This window comes from Ambystoma mexicanum, chromosome 6p (assembly GCF_040938575.1).
Source record: "Ambystoma mexicanum isolate Mex_15411 chromosome 6p, UKY_AmexF1_1, whole genome shotgun sequence".
Taxonomy (NCBI): Eukaryota; Metazoa; Chordata; class Amphibia; order Caudata; family Ambystomatidae; genus Ambystoma; species Ambystoma mexicanum.
In genome coordinates, this window is record NC_090935.1 from 1,260,227,643 (window position 1) to 1,260,246,700 (window position 19,058).

General features: G+C 47.3%; 1 protein-coding gene across 1 annotated transcript in view; it reads right to left on the reverse strand.

Moving 5' to 3' along the window:
- Nucleotides 1-3,834: 3,834 nt before the first annotated feature.
- GCNT1 (glucosaminyl (N-acetyl) transferase 1) overlaps nt 3,835-19,058 on the reverse strand; it is a 193,759-nt gene continuing 178,535 nt past the window's right edge. Inside the window, exon 3 of the mRNA XM_069625918.1 lies at nt 3,835-5,928. Within this exon, the coding sequence (XP_069482019.1) occupies nt 4,512-5,789 (1,278 nt within the window). The 5' untranslated portion in view covers nt 5,790-5,928 and the 3' untranslated portion in view covers nt 3,835-4,511. The remainder of the gene's footprint in view (nt 5,929-19,058) is intronic.

A 19,058-nucleotide genomic window follows, 5' to 3' on the forward strand; every position in this document is an offset into this window, starting at 1 on the left:
TTAGCGTCTGGCCTCCTGAATAGCTTTATATGTAGCAGTAGTTTGGCGCAAATTTGTTTTATCAGACTGGCGATCTGTTGTCTGCCATTTCATTTAAGTCAAAGTTGCTTACGGCCCACATTGAACCAAGATTCAGAGGAACAGCCCTGATGCTTAAAAAGAACGCTTCCATCTTGATACTGTGAGTAAGAGGCATTGCAGAGGCAACACATTGTTTTTGAAAACAGAGCACGACCTCCTGCAGGGTGAGCAGAGACATGGTCAAGGCTAGTGATGTTCTAATTAACAGGATGAGCCTGAACAACTGCCGGGCCAGCAAAGTCATAACCAGGCATCCATTACACAAGAAATATCAGGTAAATGATATGTAAAAGATCAAAACCTAAGTGTGCAATAAGGGAACGTGCATTAGAATTAAAAAAAACCGTTTAAGAGAATCCACAGAGGGTGATGGCATAACAGGGCTTACTGTCGAGATTGCAGGAACAGGATAATGGCAACACGGTATCAGGAGAAGCCTAACGAAGTATACAATCCCAAGATAATGGTATGGGTAACAGCAAAGGTGAGGAAACAGTACACTCCGTCATGGGCTTGGTTAGGCGTGACTTTTGCAGCACAAGGCCTGTTCCCGCTGCGCTTCCGGGGTTGCATCCTAATTTGAACACAAAATATTGCCACAGCAGGTCCCGAAACTACTGCTGCAATAGGCACCGACAGACTGCACGATGTGCGCAGGTCAGAAAAAACCCTCAAATGACTAGCGTCACTGAGCACGAGACTCCAGAGTGCTATAGGAAGCCAGGCACCTTCCTGCCGATAAGGTCGGCTACAAGCAACCAAATAGAATTAACATAATAAGCTAAATAAAATGTTGGGGTGTACCAGCTGCAAGTCACTATTCGGCCGAAGTTCAGCTGAAAAACAGCTATTCGGATTTCTGCCATAGTGACTCGAAGCCAAAGTCCACTTTCTAGGATTGGCTGTCTTCTCCCAAAACAGGGAGAAGACAGCTAACCATAAAAAGTGTGGCAGTGTCTAGGCTGCAGAAGCCAAATCAGCAGTGTGCTTATTGAAAACTGCAGCCGGACCAAAAAGGAAGCAGCCTCTGCATATTGAAATAGGAAGTGAGAAGGGAACATTTCTTACCTTCCCTCGTTTCCTATGCCAATGGACCAGCAGACATCAGCATCGCCAGAGAGAAGACTGCCAAGTAGGTTCCCCCCTCCAAAAAACACACAAGGTCGCTCGGGCGTTCTGCACCCCCGCGGCCTCACCGAATTGGGCAGCTTTGAGTCGGGCCACCAGTGCAAAGCTAGTGGCCCAACATTAATTTTAGTATTAAGGGGGCCGCTCCACTGTCCGGAAGCAGCCCCCAGACTCACAAGGCCGCTTGGGCACTTTGTCCCCCCCTCTAAGTCCCCCAGGCAGCCTCAAAATTTGTCAAGTGTCCCCAGGGTCAGACTGGGCCATTAAATTGTCTCTGGAGCCAATGGGAACGTGGCCCACAGTTGCAAATGGATATTCGTTCCTTTTGTGACACTCTTCGACTAGTACCCAATGGGATGCTTTTGGATAAAATATGATGCAAATTGAGCATTTTAAAGAATATTTATTCAGCAACACTTGTCAAAACACTTAGCCGCATAGCGAAGTACTTCATCAAAATGGCCCACCACATTGCCCCAAAAAGTGGCCAACTATGACCTCAAAATAACTGGTCCACGCTAGCTTTTTGTGTTTTTGGTTCAGGCATTTGCCCCATTTCCCATTTCAAGCTTGGATCGGGCCACCAGCTTTGCCTCAATATTGCAGCAGCCAGGGGGCGTTAGGAGTTGCATGCCAGAGGGGAGCGATTTGTGGGGTGGGTGTGTGACAGGGGACAGCATTGGCCTCTGGTCAGTGCCGGGGGCTTGCTGTGCTGGGGGCCTGGCATAGGAGTAGAAGGGCGGGTGCTGCGGAACCCACTGGGTGACGTATAAGCATTGGTGTACCCTGTTCTCAGCCGTTCACACATAATCCTTTAGTTTTAGTCATACAACTGCCCTGAAAAGACGCAGCACCAACTAAGGAAGCTCCTCTTCGAGACAGGCTTGCCAGCCCACCGTGATGCAAATCACTGCCTAGTGCCTACCAATCTGGTGAGTACTATGGTGGTTGTACTATTCAGGGGAACCTTAAGGTGCGTATGCCTGATAAATGAAAGACTGCTATTATTCTTGCCGGAGCCAGTAGATGTAAATAAATAGCTTCCCACTCCTGGCAATTAATGCCCTAGAACAGGTTTATCTAAAAAAACAATTTGGCTCACTATTGGGCTTCTGCCGAATAGCTGCACCAACTATTCGGTTGAATAGTAAATTAGCGATTTGGAACACCCCTAATAAAAAGGAAAGCAAACCAACATATAAAAAGTATGCGCGCCTGAAAAATGAAACTGGCGTCCAGTCGCCTGCCTTGGCTCGGGCAAACCAAGTCCTAAAAAGAAATAACCAGAGTTTGTCATAACAATGTCAACAGTGATGTAATCCATGAGCTCATGGGTTGTGCAACGGGGGCTCATAGTTAGTGGTGTAGGTTTCCACTGCTGCAGTTTTGTTGCGTTAAGCAAGCACTTAATGCCTCAGGCATAAAATACATTTCATTCAGTACATACTTAATGCTTCCCGAATTCCAAATATGCAGCTCAATTGGATGAGTTTTAGGTCAGCTTGCATTTACAAAGCAGTCAATGGAAATGCATAGGTCCAAGTACAGCATTCAAATATTATTTTACCCTGAGGTCTCGCCCTTCACCTGAAGCCTCATAAGCAAATGCTGCAAGAAAACCTCTCACCTGTAAAGCTTTAAATACTCTGCTTGCCCACACAAGTCGCATTATAATCCTGTGCATGTTTTAGGCGCCATCTTGATATCGCCATGTTCCCCCTTGGAATATGAGGCCGCGCAACACATGTTCCCACAATTCTTTCCATTAATACTGCTTCGGAAATAAATTTCCATTGCCGAGGGTTTATATTGGCTCAAAATCTGTTCACAGCGCAAAGATTCTAGCTGCAGCAGTACAAAAAGGATCCCAGAAAACCGGTTAAAGGATTTCTTCTATGCCTGTAAAGCAACATTTACATAGACTACCTTGGAAGTCAAATGGGGTCTGGATGAATTTCAGGATTATTTGCAGGTGAGTTGCCACGCCAAGTGGTCTTAATCGCTCAGCGGGGTTCAACATGCAAACGCAGACACGAACTAAGCTCACCAGAGGAACGCAAACCCTGAGGGGGGGGGGGGGGAAGAACTTCACAGCTCTCACATTCTGTGCCAATACTGCCTGAATGAACCATTTCAGACGCCAACATCTGCATCCCAGCAGACTCTTGTCTAGACATTTGTGTGGCATCGGCAAATAGGATGGGGTATCCCAATGGGTCTGGAATAGAGTGCCCAGCAGGATAACCGGTTGGACACTAGGGAAAAATGCCCCTGTATATGCATCGAAATAAGATGCGGGAGCACCTCTTAAGAGGGCGTTCATGCAAGGACCCCAGGCCCACCAAACTATGTTATTTTATATGAGATGATCTTCTCAAAAGAATGATGAGACTGGCAAGGCAAGAAGGGCGGGAAACCATGTCATCGCTTTACAAAACCTGTTGCCAATCATACTGTAACTGCCCAGAGAACCCATTTTATTTTTGCTAGCAGGTTTGCTAGGATAGGCTGTACTAGACGCACAGTAGGCGCCCCTCCCCCCAGAACTAGACAATCAGTGCCGCTCAGTGGACGACACATTTAAAACATTCTAATAGCTGAAATAAATAAATTCGGTCAACAAAAAGATATTCAAAATTTATTGGCATTACTTTTAGAAAGGTGAATACATACTCAGTGCATAGCTATCGCCGCGCGCACACAACAGTCTTGCGCGCACACAACAGTCTTGCGCGCACACAACAGTCTTGCGCGCGCACACACGGCTCAAACTCCAAATTTTGGTGTGCATGTATATACATTTCCAATATTTTCAAAAGCAACTGTGATAAGTCCCTGAGCTCCGTCAGCAGCTGCCCACTCCTGCTTGGCATTTATACCCCCCCACCAAGACACCCTACGACCACGCGCCTCAGTAACACATTGCATTCAAATATTTGGTTGCGCGCCTTTGGACAACATCTTAGCTGCGACCTACGAAGCAGCTTCAAAACAAGGTATTGCAATATTAGAATTACAAAATGTGCGGGGCGCAAAAGATTCACTCTCGCTTTCTTCAATTGAGGAACAGACGTTTCACATCTCAGCCACCTTAGTATTTAACGTCTCAAATAAATAAAGAAATAAAGAGCTTTCACCACATGTGTCTTTGAGCCCCATCAGAATCACCATGACATCCATGTCTAGAGTGTGATATCGGGCAGTGTGTTTAAAAAAAACAAAAAAAAACCCGACACAATCCCTTCCATGCTGTTTCCAGCTGTTAGACATCCTTGCTACGCATGTCAAGGTCCCAGTCATGTTTAGGCGTGCTGATACAATGCTTTGTCCCTCAAATACTCCTCCAGGCATTGAATTGCAAAGGGGTCCACGTCAGAGTCAAACTTATTGGCAAACAAGTGGTGCGTTCGCAGCATCCAACGGAGATCCCCGGCCCCAAACACGCAAATCGATCGGACATGAGCCCCACTACAGGGTGGGTATGGCGCCCCCTTGGAAACATCCCCTTCAAAGTAATGCCACATCACAAACCTTGCAACAGAGTTCATATCAGAAACGTCATATTTCTCATTTGTAGGCAAAAAGCCAGGAGTCTCAGGGAATCTTTGGATGGTGGCCCACAGGTATTCATCAGGGCTGTAGGTGTCCTTTGCCCATTCAATAAACGTGAGGATTTTCTCATTTTCCAGGACATACTCTACAAATGGTCGGCTGACAACAAAATAGGCACTGCCCGATAAAACAGTCATCCCAAATGGAGGGGGCTCCTTGTCAACTTCGGTGGTCCTGACCTTTCCATCCACCACCTCATGGTGCTTTCTCCACCTCCACTCTTTATTTGGAGGCATTTTTTCAGTTTCCAGGCTGTTTTCACCCTTCAACGCTTTCAGTTTCTCCACCATTTCTAGATTGGTTTTAGTTGGGAAATCCATGCCGCAAAGGTTGATCAGGTATTTCCACTTGGCACTCCTCCGATGGAGGTCCTTCATGCAATTTATGTCTGCTTGTACCCTGCTCCAAGAGGCATATATCACACTCTCCAGTTGGCTGGCGAGAAAAACATTTCCAAAACAAGACACTATTCCCTTGACGGCAGCCAGGAAGGATTCCGGAGCCTTCTTGTCGACGTGAATGCAATAGAAGTTCTGTGGGGCATAGATGGTCCGCAAAAGTGTCTCAAACATATCGATCTTGTGATGAACCACGATGGAATAGGCGATGGGAAACAAAGCTTCCTCCTTGCTGAGTGGTTGCAGGATATACTTGCGGGACTTTGTGAAGGACTCGCAGTCTTTGGTCATGTTAACGTAATCCTGTGTGGCGAGTCGTGGACGATTCCTAAACGACACCTTCAATGTTTCAAGCTTGGCTAAAGCAATTGCTTCTTGGTCGCCCCTCAGAATGCTCACGCAGTCAACGGAACTGCCAGGGGCATAGTCTCTTATTAACAGCTGCCTGTGGTTCATCAAGGCAGCATGCTGGTGAATTTTTACAGCCGACAGTGTTAGGAGAGTCAACACCACTAAGAGGAGAAGCTTGCAGCGTTTCAGTTGACAATAGCGAAGTTTTCTTCTCAGCATTTCAGATGTGGTCTGCAGTCCAAACTGTGAGATGACACTTCGCCACACTCCACAGGGATTGGTCCTAAATACTTGTCAGGAGGTTTTCAGTGCAGGTTACCCAAGATGGACAGCATTATCTTACGACGCCCAAGATATCCTAACGGGAAGAAAAAATGAAAAATGGTAAATTGAGAGCCATTTTCTATCGGTTGCTACAAATATAAGATTTTGGATAAAGGAATTTTCCGTTCATGACTTAATAAAAACGCGTGCAGCATTTGCCCTGCCCAATAAGTGTGACTTTACAATAACATTCCAACAGCATGGGTCTTTATCAGGGGTCTGCAACCTTTCGCTCGCCAAAGGTTTGGACTACAACTTCTTTCAGCGCAATCCACAAAAGTGAATGAGGGATCATGGGAGTGGCAGTCCAAAAGGTCCTGTGAGCCGGGGGCTGCAGACCCCTGGTCTGGTTACGGTTTCATGAATGGATTACACAAGCAGGGTGACAGTCAATTAAGAGAATCAATAAAGATCCTCAGGACTTAACGTATTAGGATTTAAAGAAAGCGCCCATGTTGATTCTACTCCCACGCTTTTCTCATTTTTCTGAGAAACATGGGGAGGTGTTCTAAAAAAAAAAAAAAAATAATAATTACATTTTACTTTTAGCATTTCAAAACTAAACTTGCACTGTGTCTGACATTCCTAGACCAAATTATCACGCAGTCTGTGCTGCTGCAACTAAACATTACAAATGGTAAAATGTATTTCCATCCGTGTACTTCAACTTAAAATGCACAAGAAAGCTGGGTGGTGATAAACGCTGCAATATACAATAGGTTATTTAACATTCATTGATTGGATCGCAGGACAAACTCATTGCGTCTGCGCGGACCATGCATCTTGGCAAAAGCAAGTGATTTTAAATCTTCATTTCTGCACAGAGCATGAGAAGCTGGTAGCAAAGACCAACGCCCCTCTATAGACGCCCCTTCTCAGTTCCGTCTGCCTTGCCCAATAGAATTAGAACTTTTTGCAGAGTGATTTCTGGCTAGGACGACGACTGCATAGGAAATTTATAATCTACAGCGTCATGGGTTACAGCCGGCAACCTAAGCATGAAAAGCAACGTTTTGAAATGCCTGTGCAGCAAATTTCAATGATTCTAAAACATTTAAGTTTACGTTCTCCCTCCTTAGTAGGCTGCAATAAATAAAGTGAATTCAAAGTGAATAACTTGTTACTTACCCATTAGCAATAGTATAGCGCATGAGAAAGATTCCCCAGGTAGCCACACCCAGAACCCACCAACTATTTGCCGGACCACAGAACGCTCAAATATAAATGATATTCATTCATTCTTGTCATTTGTACAGTGCCTTTCACCACAATTATGGTCCCAATGAGCTGGTGGTCGAACACCCTTGGAGCACCAAAGTCCAAAGTATGGGATATTTGGGAGGTGCCATTATGCGTGCGTTTGCATTTCGGTCATTAAAGATGTGCGAGGGTGGCCAAGACCCTGCTAGGCAGCCATGTCTGAATGGCATGTGGATGGATGGAAGGAGGTATACTAGGAGTTAAGTGGGTGTGTGTAAGAGGATAGACCGTGTAGTTACAGTTCGAATTTGTCGTGAAAGGTAGCTGCATTCTTATGGCAGTGGTGTTGTGCAAAGTGTTTGAGGTATATGTGGAGCGATGCATGGGACTCTGAAATGATTTCTGAATGCGGCCTCCTCCATGTGGGCAGAATGTGTGCCAAGTGGCGGCTGTTCGGGTAAACTGGCCCCGTTATGAGATCTCCATCGTGCGACAAGTCAAAAGCCATTGAATTGCTCAGTCGCCCAAGACCACACATGGTGCCCATTAGCTGGAAGACTTGGATCTCTAGATAAAGTGATGTAGGCGGAGAAAGCAACATGTTATTTGAAACAGTTCAATCACTGAGCAGCGTATAGTCTTTGGCCTCAAAACGTGCCCTTGCCATTAACGCGAGACAATGTGTCGTGGGGAGTAAGATGGCGTGCGCTGTGTGCATGCAGAGAACGGAGGTGGTGAGTGACACTGTGCATACCCCACTAGTAGCTCGCACAATGAATTGTTTCTATGCACATGTTGCAGTGACTGGCGAGCAGCATCATTTTTTTGTTGCTACCTTTCCATTCCGCTCTCACCTTATCATGAAGACAAATTCTTTCCGAAAAATCAGAAAACACCCAAACAAACCTTGATCGAGCTTCACAGCTGGCAAATAAAGAATACCACAGCAGAGATCCTTACTTTGAGAAATAGCCGAGACACCTTGATGGTGGAGCTTATCCACCGCCTCAGAACCTGCAAAGACAGGTTTCTAATCAGCATGCTAAGCCAGTGATAATGCCTGCGCCTAGCTTTTATTCAGAAAGAGAAATGAGAGTAATTCTGATGAGGCTATACAATTTCCAGGTGCATACAGCCCAAGCATACTGATGGATCTCCTAACAGCAGAAGATCTATAGCAAGGATCCCAAACGTGTAGCTTGGGAGCAAAATGTTGCTCGCGTCACCTTAAATTGTTGCTCGCCAGTTTCTCTGAGCCACGGTGTGCAGGCCTAGGAGGTGCTGAATGGATGAGACCTCAGTACCACTGTAGTCAGGACAGAGTCCTGGACTGTGCAAGAATGTTGGCCAATGAGCCGCTGTGTTTCCAGCTGGCTTATTTTTATACATGCAAGATTTGTTTTTGGTGCCACCATGCACATACTTTTTCAGTAAAATGTCCTTACTGGTTATGGTAGCGTCATTGCTAAAACCCGTCATCTCCAGTTACTTTGCCCAGCTGACAAATGTATTAATGAGTACAATATTTGAACCATGTTTGTGTCATGGAGAAAATTGGCATATTCTGCTCCTTGATGCAGCTAGTATGAGCATAATGGACATGGAGGTGGTATGCATACCCAACTTTCCTTTATTAACACTTTCTGTACAAGTGAGGTTTGTGTTTGATGCCACCATGCATATTTATCGACAAAATTCATTTTGTTGTCACCTGTATTTATTATTACATAGTGTCCTAGCGGAAAAATTGTCATTGTTCGATACTCTGCCCATCTGGCCCATGGTTAATGGGCAGATACGGTAAATGCATGCCACATCCAATTAAGTTATTGTTAATAGGTTTAAACTCACAAGCCAATTAATTGATTCAAAAACTTTGTTAAAACCACCAAACCCCTCTATGAAGTCGTCATCAAATGCTCAAAGTCTTGTGTAAAATCCCCTTTGGGCAGAGAAAATAGGCTCCAAATAATTGAGAAAGGTATTATTTTTAATCCTAACTACTTTTTCACCAATGAAACAGCCTTCTGGAGCTTTAAAACACATTTGCCATAACAATCCCAAATAATTCTCAGGAGGTAACCTCCAAAAGGCACAATGAAATGATCTTTAAAGCCTACCATGTAATGACCTGAAGTACTAATTCATATTTAATGTTATTCCTCCATTAAGTCAGCAACATTTAAAAACAGGTTTCATATTTTTCATACAATTCACACAGAAAAAGCCCAAAATAAAAAAGCAACTTTAACATATTCAAACTTGCTATATATAAAAGTCTGATCATTACAATTAATTATATACAACATAACTCCCATGCATTCCACGCTTATGCAAAACAAGAGAAACAATGGCAAATTAACAGAAAATGAACCAAATCTTTGACTCCTATTTTGCAAGTGCACTTTGTGCTTCCTCCTGCACACTTTCTTAATTTATTGAGTGGGTACATTTAAAACGTACCATTACCACCAGCCTCCTGCATTCTGGGGATCTTATTTCACAGATTTCTCCTTGCCATCATGTGTGTACGTAAGTCTGTATATAACGCTAAAATGGGCAGCCTATGTATACTTTGGACATCCAATTCTTTTTCCATCGGACAAGCTCTTATATCCCATCCCTATGCAAATGGATAGTGCCTTACAACCGCCCAAACCACAAGTATTTTTCTTCACCAGGTGAGGCTACAATCGACAATTGCACTGAAATTCACTTTATGATTAGCAGAAAATCACCGATGTGCTTTAAAAGAAAATAAGGAACATTCTTAACTGGCCTGGCACTTTCAAATTGAACACCCCCAATTCAGCTCACAGGGGGCTAACAGGTGTATCTGCAGGGAGACCTGCTATTTGGCAAAGGAATTTATTTTTCAACCCCTCCAGGAAATGACAGTTCTAACCACCCCAGAGTTTGTGGCCTTAAAATCATGGAGCAGACCTTTGTCTTATATACCTCCAGACATTCTCCAATCAGAATGCTGCAAACTTGAAATAACAAAAAGCCATTTAATCATTAATGATGCCTTTTCAGCTATCTTCTTAAAATGACTGACGCAAGCACTGCCCTTTCAGAATAGTAGGCTCAAATAAAAATGAGACTACCCCCTCATCTCTACATTCATTTAAAAACTAGCTAAAAGGTTTCACCATCATTTTTGTTTTCATTATGTTTAATTTCAAACTGCAATTCCCAAAATAGTAATTTGTGTTTAGCAGGCCCTGTTGGAGACCGGCTGGGGGCAAGTCCAAAATAGTTGTGTCTTCTGCATAAGGAAACATGCTATAAAATGAACCCTTGATGTGGATAAACTTTCCTAAGATAAGTACTAGAATCAACATCCAAAAGGAATACATTGGGACCAACTGACATCCCTGCTTGTCACCTTTATTGGTGTTCCACAATCTTGTATATTGGACAGGTGCTTAGATGTCTGCGTATCATGTTGGATTTGACTTACAAAACCATTAGTGACCTGTAAGAATGTAGAAGTAGGACTCGGACACAGTGGGCTCATGTTGATTGACATACTTTTATTCGCGCTCTGAACCACTTGTGTACGAGCGCGATAGAAATAAAATATCAATATCAATATCAATTGAAAGTAAAAGGGTGGGGGATGGGGAAAACTCCTGCCTTTCCCTAAAGCTAAGAGGGGTTTCCCTTCCTCAGCCAAAACTAAGGCAACTGGCAGGATGTCTTGTCTAAAGTAAATAGTCCACTGTCACAAATCTGAAGCCTATTTCCATCACTCGCACTATTAACTAACCTATAAAAAAACAAAAAGGTCTTAATTCAGAAGAATAGGTTGTAAAGCCAATCAAAGAGTTCCAATTAACAAAGGTTCCAAATCCAAAGTTCTTATATGTAGAACAAAGTTAAGTTCTTAGATATTTCTCTGTTGCACACACTTCGCAAAAAACAACCAGGGGCAACAACTCCCTTGTCCTGGTTCTTTCTCTTGGCAACTCTATTTATTGGACCACAACCAGGGGCAATGACTCCTTTGCCCTGGTTCCATCTCGTGTAGGTCCCAGATCTAGGCTTCTCTCTCTTTCTGCTTGGGCCAACTTGGTTCACTTCCCTGCCAAGTATGGCCCTTAGTAAATTACTCTGTGGTTTCCCTTCTTCTCATAGGATTGGACCCCAGACCCCTCTTTATGTTCTGGAACTGGGAGCTCTCATCTTCCATGTACCACCACAAGGAAGATGACTTGTGTGATTCTCGTATAGTGTGTCGCAGACACCTTCTTTGTGTGTGGGTACTTTGAGCCCTTTCCTCCCAAGTACCGCCACAAGGAAGAGGACTCGTGTTGCTTTCGTTTGGTGGGTCCTAGACCCTTGTTTATCTTGTTAGGGGACAGACATGGTTCACATGCCAGCCATGTACTGCTACTATTATGATGCTGACTGCACCGTCTTAGTTTCCCACCAGCCAGTCTGAGTACTCCCACTTTGTAGCAGCTGGAACACTGCAGTGTCAATCTTTCCCAGGGCAGGGTGGTCTTCCTTTCACGCGCTTCCCTGTCTGCAGGAACACCAGGAGCTTCTCTCTGCCAGCTCGCCTTCTGGTCCTTCCACTGTGGACTGGCCCTTGTCCTTCCAGCTCCCCTCTTGGCATCCTGGTGCGTTTCCTTGCACCTTCCTGCACCGTGCTGGCTCCTGCAACTCCTTCATGGAGGACTAGACAACTTCTTCCCGAGTCCCTCTTCCTTTTGTACTTTGAGCAGCCAGAAACAACTAGAATGCTCATTGTGGTTCTTAGGAGAACTCTTCATGCCTCCGCTCCTCCTCTTCATCCCAGTAATTATTCCAAGTTGTTGGTTATGCAGAACACTCTACATTCCTCCATGCACCTTCTTTGTCTCAGCGGTTGTCAATAGCATATCTTTCAGCTCTTCCCCAATTCTTCCTCGTCTCAGTATTTCTACCCTTGATCTCCCTTTGGCTGGTTGTGCTCTTCATAGTCCCGGTACTTATCTAGGGCAATGGCAGGGCGACTATAGCTCATGAGCCTATTAGGGAAGGGGTTGTTTTTTGGGTTGTAGGTGGGGTCGGGGGGGGGCTAGGGTCTGTTGATTGCCGAGGATATTGCATTCTCTGGGTAGGGTCTTTTCTAGTCCCATGAGGGGTTTCCTCTCCCATTTGATCCACTCACTGTGCACCACCCTCAGGGGAACTATTGTAGCGAGGACGTACCGCCCTGGTCCCATGGGAATGGTCTCCCCCATAGGGGAGAAGGGACATCATCCACAGATTTGTCACAGACTCCAATAAAATGTAAATTACACCACCTTATGTTTCTATCAAGTACTAATGATATCCACCCTGGAGTGCTACGGATTCCATAATTGGGGACTAACCACCAAACCACTGGTGCAGTGGAGCATGGAGGACGATTGTAGAAAGTTCAACTTGAGGCATTGGTTGGTTAGAAAACATTGTGTTTGGGTGGGAGAGCGTCTATGATGAGTGAGTTGGACCAAGTGTCAGTAGGGGTGTGAGAGACTGACTGGGAGAGGTTGTGAGTGTAGTGTAGGGGGAGGAAAGGGTAGTAGACAGCAGCAGGAGGGTATAGTTGAAGGGGGAGTGGAGTGTTGGTGAGGGAGAGTAGTAGAGAGGAGAGCAGAGACCAGAAGAGAGCAGAGGGAGAATGGGAATAGACTTAAAGTAGAGTACCATAAGGAGGGACAGAATGAGAAAGAGGGAAAGTGGGAGGAAGCAGACAGGAAGAGAGTAAAATTTTTGTCCTCAAGGGCCTCCGTCGAGCCGACGTCACCTGATGTTATAAGTCGGACGCACGACGCCCGGAGCCTCAGTTATAGTTTTTTCCCCAGAACGTGTGGTACCAATCTTCTGCCAGTACGACCACAGAAAGCCTTGCAGAAACGTAAGCTGCAATCGCAAAAGAAATTCTGTAGCGGGGCAGGCAGGGAGAGAGCGATATGGAATACGTCGTCGGACCACCCCATCGAAAGAACATTACCAGGTAAGAAAGTAACTAGCTCTTCGAGGGGATTGCGTCCTCCGACGTATTCCATATCTATGACAGACTCCCAAAGCGGTACCAACGTATGGAAGAGGGAAAAGAATTTAGAATATAGAAATTTAGAATGCCCAATTAAATTGCAGAGTAAAGGACCGCCTTGCCAAAGGCCAGATCCTGCCCATGGATAGAATCTAGGGAATAGTGCCTTACAAACACATGGATCGAAGCCCATGTGGCTGCTTCACAGATGTTACGAATAGGAACACCCCTCTGCAGGGCACTAGAGGCAGCCATACCCCTAGTAGAATGGACCCGTAAGCCTACCGGAGGGTCCTTACCCCCCCTAGCAGTAACATTCAGAAATTGCCAAGATAATCCATCTAGACAGAGTCTGCTCAGTAACAACTTGTCCCAAACGCCTTCCAGCGTAACCTATAAAGAGCTGATCATCCACTCTGACTAGGGACATGTGTGAAATGTAGAAACTTAAAGCTCTCCTAGGATCCAAGCTATGGTGCCTCTCCTCTTCCTTACTAGGATGCGGAGGAGGGTAAAATGCCAGAAGAATGATCTTCTGGCTTAAATGAAATTCCGACAACACTTTCAGAAGAAAGGAAGGACGAACCCTAGGGACAATGTCCTTATGAAACACCGTGAAGGGTGGCTTAACAGAAAGTGCCTGTAACTCACTCACTCTGCGAGCGGAAGTAACCGCAACTAAAAATACAGTTTTAAGGGTTAACAGTCTCAAAGGACAAGAATGTAAAGGCTCAAATGGAGCACCAATTAGTAATTTTAGAACAAGGTTCAAATCCCAACCGGGCACCTGGAAAGGTGACGGTGCAAACACATTAGCAAGCCCTTTCAGAAACTGAGAAAGTAAAGGAATTTTGAAACAAGAACACTCCTCAGACGAGCATTTAAATATAGACAGCGCCGCCAAGTAACCTTTAATGGTACCTACTTGCAGGCCCTTGTGGGCTACAGAAAGCAAAAAAGACAGAACCACAGGAATGTCACATGAAAAAGGATCCACATTCTTAACCCTGCACCAGTCGCAGAACTTTCTCCAACAGCAACGGTACAGGGACTTTGTTGCAGGCAGTCTGGTCGAAAGCAACACCTCCATCACGTCTTCAGGGAGGTCCCAATCCTTATACCTCAACATTTCAGAAGCCAAGCGTGAAGGTTGAGGGATCTGACCTCTGGATGGAGAACCAGATCCCCCTCCCGTGAGAGCAGATCGTCTTGGTAGGGAAGACGACGTGGAGGGCAGATGGACAAGTTGACGAGGTCCGGGTACCACATTCTCCGGGCCCATGCCGGAGCAATGAGGATCATCCGGGAACCGAACCTTCGCAGCACTTGCGGGATGACAGGGACTGGAGGAAACACGTACATAAGTGGGAAGGACCACTCCACCACGAACGCTTCACCTAAGGCTCCCCTTGGAGGAAATTCCTGCAAGCAAAACCTTTCGCACTTCCGGTTGACACTGGAGGCGAAGAGATCCACTTGTGGGGTCCCCCAAAGGGGCGAAGATCTCCAGGAGAATCTCCTGAGCCAGCTCCCACTCGTGAGAGATCGCGCTCTGCCTGCTCAGAGCGTCCGCCGTCTCGTTTTAGTCTCCGGCCAGATGAACTGCTGAGATCGAGATTTCTTGATGGATGGCCCAGAACCAGAGCTGCATCGCCTCCCTGCACAGAGGAAGTGACCCTGCCCCCCACTTTTGTTGAGATAGTGCATGGCCACTGTGTTGTCCGTTAGAATCAGGACATTCTTCCCTCGCACAGTCGGCAGAAAAGCCTTCAGGGCAAGCCTGACGGCCCTCAGCTCCAACAGATTGACATGGAGTCTGGACTCCGACGGAGACCAACGACCGCTGACTCAACGCGTTGGCATGAGCTCCCCATCCTGTGAGGGATGCTTCCGTCACGATCGTCACCTCCGGCCAGGGTAGCCAAAATGGAGCCCCCTTCATCAAATTGACTTAGACGGCCCACCAGAGAAGGTCCTGGGAGACCGAGGGCGGCAATTGAACGGGGTCCGACATCCTGCTGGAGGACTGTGACCACTGCATCTTGAAGGCCCATTGCAGAGATCTCATCCACAACCTGGCCTCTGGCACCAGAAGAATGCAGGATGCCATGAGGACGAGCAACCTCAAGAACTCTAATGCCAGGAAACTCTGGGCACGTTGAAACTTGTGCAATATTTGCAGAATGTGATGAGCCCTCACCTGGGGAGGGAAACATTGCCCCAGGGATGTGTCGAGCACTGCTATGATGTACTGGAGCCGCTGAGTTGGCGTCAAATGGGACTTCTTTAAGTTTACGGAGAAGCCCAGCTTGTGAAGGGAGTGGTAGATGACGGACAGATGATCCAGGACTTGCTTGGGAGAGCGCGGCCTGATCAACCAATCGTCCAGGTAGGGGTAGATGTGAATCACCCTTTCCTGAGATACGCTGCCACCACCACCATGAGCTTGGTGAAAACCCTCGGGCGGAGGTCAATCCGAACGGAAGGACCCGAAACTGAAAATGCGAGTCGCCAACCGCGAACCTCAGGTACGTCTTGTGCTTGGGATGGATCGGCACATGAAAGTAAGGGTCCTTGAGGTCGAGAGACACCAACCAGTCCTGAAGTTGAAGGGCCTGGAGGACTTGAGAGAGTGTAACCATCTTGAACTTGTCCTTCCTGAGGAGCTTGTTCAAACCATGCAAGTCAATGATGGTCTCAATCCCCAGCCTTTCTTCGAAATCAAAAAGTAAGGGGAATACCATCGCTTGTTCCTCTCCGCTACAGGCACCAGTTCTAGGACGCCTTTCTCCAGCAGGGATTTGATTTCCTGCGCAAGGAGCGGATCCGGACTCTTCAAAGAGAGATTCCCTGGTGGATTGTTGTGAGGCCTCTGCCGGAAAAGAAGACAGTAGCCATGGGCTATGATCTCCAGAACCCACATATCTGAAGTAATGGCACGCCATTCTACAAGATGCTGCACCAGCCTTCCCCCCAACCGGCGAACCATGGAACATGGCCTCATGACTGAGCTGAAGCGGCTGCGTCAGTGCCTGAGGGTAAAGAGGAAACTGCCCGAGCAGCTCTGGCACCTAGAGTACCTTTTCCACCTCTGGCACTCCTACGGTGGCCCCTTTGACTTGCAGCCCCTCTCGATTTACTAAAGGATGAGTAGTAACGAAAGGAACCTCCCCTCCATTGCTGTCCCCAAGGACGAAAAGGCAGAGGTTGGCGAACTGCAGCGTTCAACTACTTCGCTGCAGCTTTGGAGGTCTGCAACCTCTCAAGGCGTTCATCAGCCTTGCTGCCAAAAAGATGTTCACCATCAAAGGGCATGTAGAGAAGCCGGGCTTGCACATCAGGTGCAAACCCCGACTTCCACAAGCACGCAAATCTGCGCATTATGGTGCTCGCCGCCATGGACCGGCTGACACAATCTGCCACGTCCAGACCCGACTGAATGGATTCACACATGGCATCCTTGCCATCCTGAACAAGAGCAAGAAAGCCATCCCATTTCTCCCCTTCGGGAATATGTTCAGCCACCAAAGAGACAATTCCACAGAGTATGAGTGAAACGTGCTAAGGCACACACCGAGTTGGCTGCCTGCAAAGCCATACCCTCTGAAGAAAACACTTTCTTCGCACAGCCATCAAAACGTTTGTCGTCCCTATCTGGAGGGATGGTAGGGTAGGACACCCGTTTTGCCGGGGCCGTAGTCGCCTGCACCACCAAACTCTCCGGAGTGAGGTGCGTAGTCAAGTAGCTGGGGTTGCTAATGGCAGGATGACATTTTTTCAGCAAAGACTTGCCCACTGCCGGGAGACTCTCCGGAGCAGTCCAAGCCGCAGCCATCCTTCTTTGCAAGGCCATATGGAATGGCAATACTGTGTCAGTTGGTGGACCTTGGTCCAAGATTTCCGTCAGGTCATCCTGCAGAAAATCTCCTGGTGGCGCAGACAACCCCAAGTATTCCATAACCCTCGACATGAGGCGCTGGTACGAGGATTCAGCATGCGTACCCGGCTCAGGCCTGCCAAACAACCTCCGGGGAGGTGTCCAGACCATTGGCGTCGTGCAAAGACTGACGCAGGTCTTCTAACTAGCTATGACCAGATAATAAGTCATCAGGAACCATACCATCATCAGACCGTTCATCCACCTCAGAAATATAGTCAAGAGGCTGGAATAAATCCCTGGATGAGGGCACGTGTTTGGACTTGGCCAGAGCCTTCCTCTGGGTTTCCACCAGCCTTTGGGGCACCTCTGAGAAATCCTCCTCGAAAGGCATCGACGGAATCAGTGTCTAGCGTGGCGCCGATGGCTTTGACGCAGGCCTCGAGGGCAGAGCCCCGAGCGTGTCCTTCGATAGCCTCGGCACCCATGGCGTCGATGCCTTCCTCGGAGACGGATCCTCGAGAGAGTCCTTCGACGGTCTTGGCGCAGACGTCTTCTTCAAAGACCTCACAGGCTCCGATGGTCTCGATGGCGTCGAGGACCGGGACCTGGAGTGGGCATGGCTAGAGCGATCCACCTTGTCCGACCGGGACCTTGAAGGTTCCCAGTGATCTCGACGACAGCTGGAGCCTGAAGGTGTGCAGTCTCTCTAGCACAATCCCTGCTGGCGTCTTTCGACAGCGTGGACGGAACGGAGCCCTGCGACTGAAAAGTTGCCATCATCTCCTTACGGAATGAATCCCATTCCGCAGGAGTGGAATGCTTGCTGGGACAAGCAACCCGCCGACGGGCGGAGTCCTCAGACAGGGAAGGCGACCGATGATGGCGCTTCCTTGAGTGCCTCGAAGAGGCAGAGGAACGGCGGGACCCACTCCAGAACCGAGACCCCCTGGACTTACGCCGACAATGTGGAGAGTCGCCCCTCGAATCGTCAGTCGAAAGCACAGTGGATTTCGACTTCCGGGGCTTGGACACCTTACCGACAGAAAGCTTCTTCTTACGCTCCCGCAAGGCCTTCGAAGTAAACGACTGGCAATCGTCATAATCGTCCGTGGCTTGGTCCTCATCGAGGCACCAGAGGCAGGCGTTGTGCGGGTCCGTCAGCGACATCTTGGAACCATAGTCCAGACACTTCTTGAAACCTGACCGCGGGGTAGAAGACGAAGACATCATGGAAATATTCACAAACAAACTGGTTCGAAGAACCGATAGAACAACTCAGAAGAACCAAGGCGCGCCGAGATCTCCGAAGCCAACACGTTCGCGGAAAAAACAGAACTGAGGCTACGGGCGTCGTGCATCCTACTTATAACATCCAGTGACATCAGCTCGACGGAGGCCCTCGAGGACAGCGTATCGACGCAGGAAATTTTCCGAAGCAGCACATCTGTGGTGATTTTCGGTCATAGATCTGGAATACGTCGGAGGACCCAATCCCCTCGAATCCTTGTTACTATTCTTATTGTGGGGTCCCAAGCTAGGATAGACATAAAAGACCCCACAAGATAGACAAGTCATTGCCTTTAGGCCCTTTAAAATAGCCAGTTCTTGGCCTCTTGAGTCATGGTCTCACATCTGGGGCAGATCACACATCTTCCAAATGCACTTTGACAAAGAAAGGCACTTCAACATTTATTTGCTAAATGTCTGTCTAGCACCTCCCACCCCCCTCGTGGATAAATACAATGCAACCATGGTTCTGTCGCGGATTGCTGGAGCAACTGCAACAAGGGGAGCCTAACATGTGGCTGGAGGAAGAGTCCCAAAACTTAGATTTACAGGAAGGAGGTCTTATCCATGATCAAGGCAATGGGGGAGGAGGAGGTTCACCCAGCTATGAATCCGCAGACAGTCATCCCTCATAGGCGATGGAAAGGAGACGGGTAATTATCAGATGTCTGGCGCCACGGCAATCCTAATCACTCTCCTGCTGAATGTTGCACGCCAGATATTAACAGCATTTTGGAAGACACCATTGGGTTCGATTTTAGCTCAT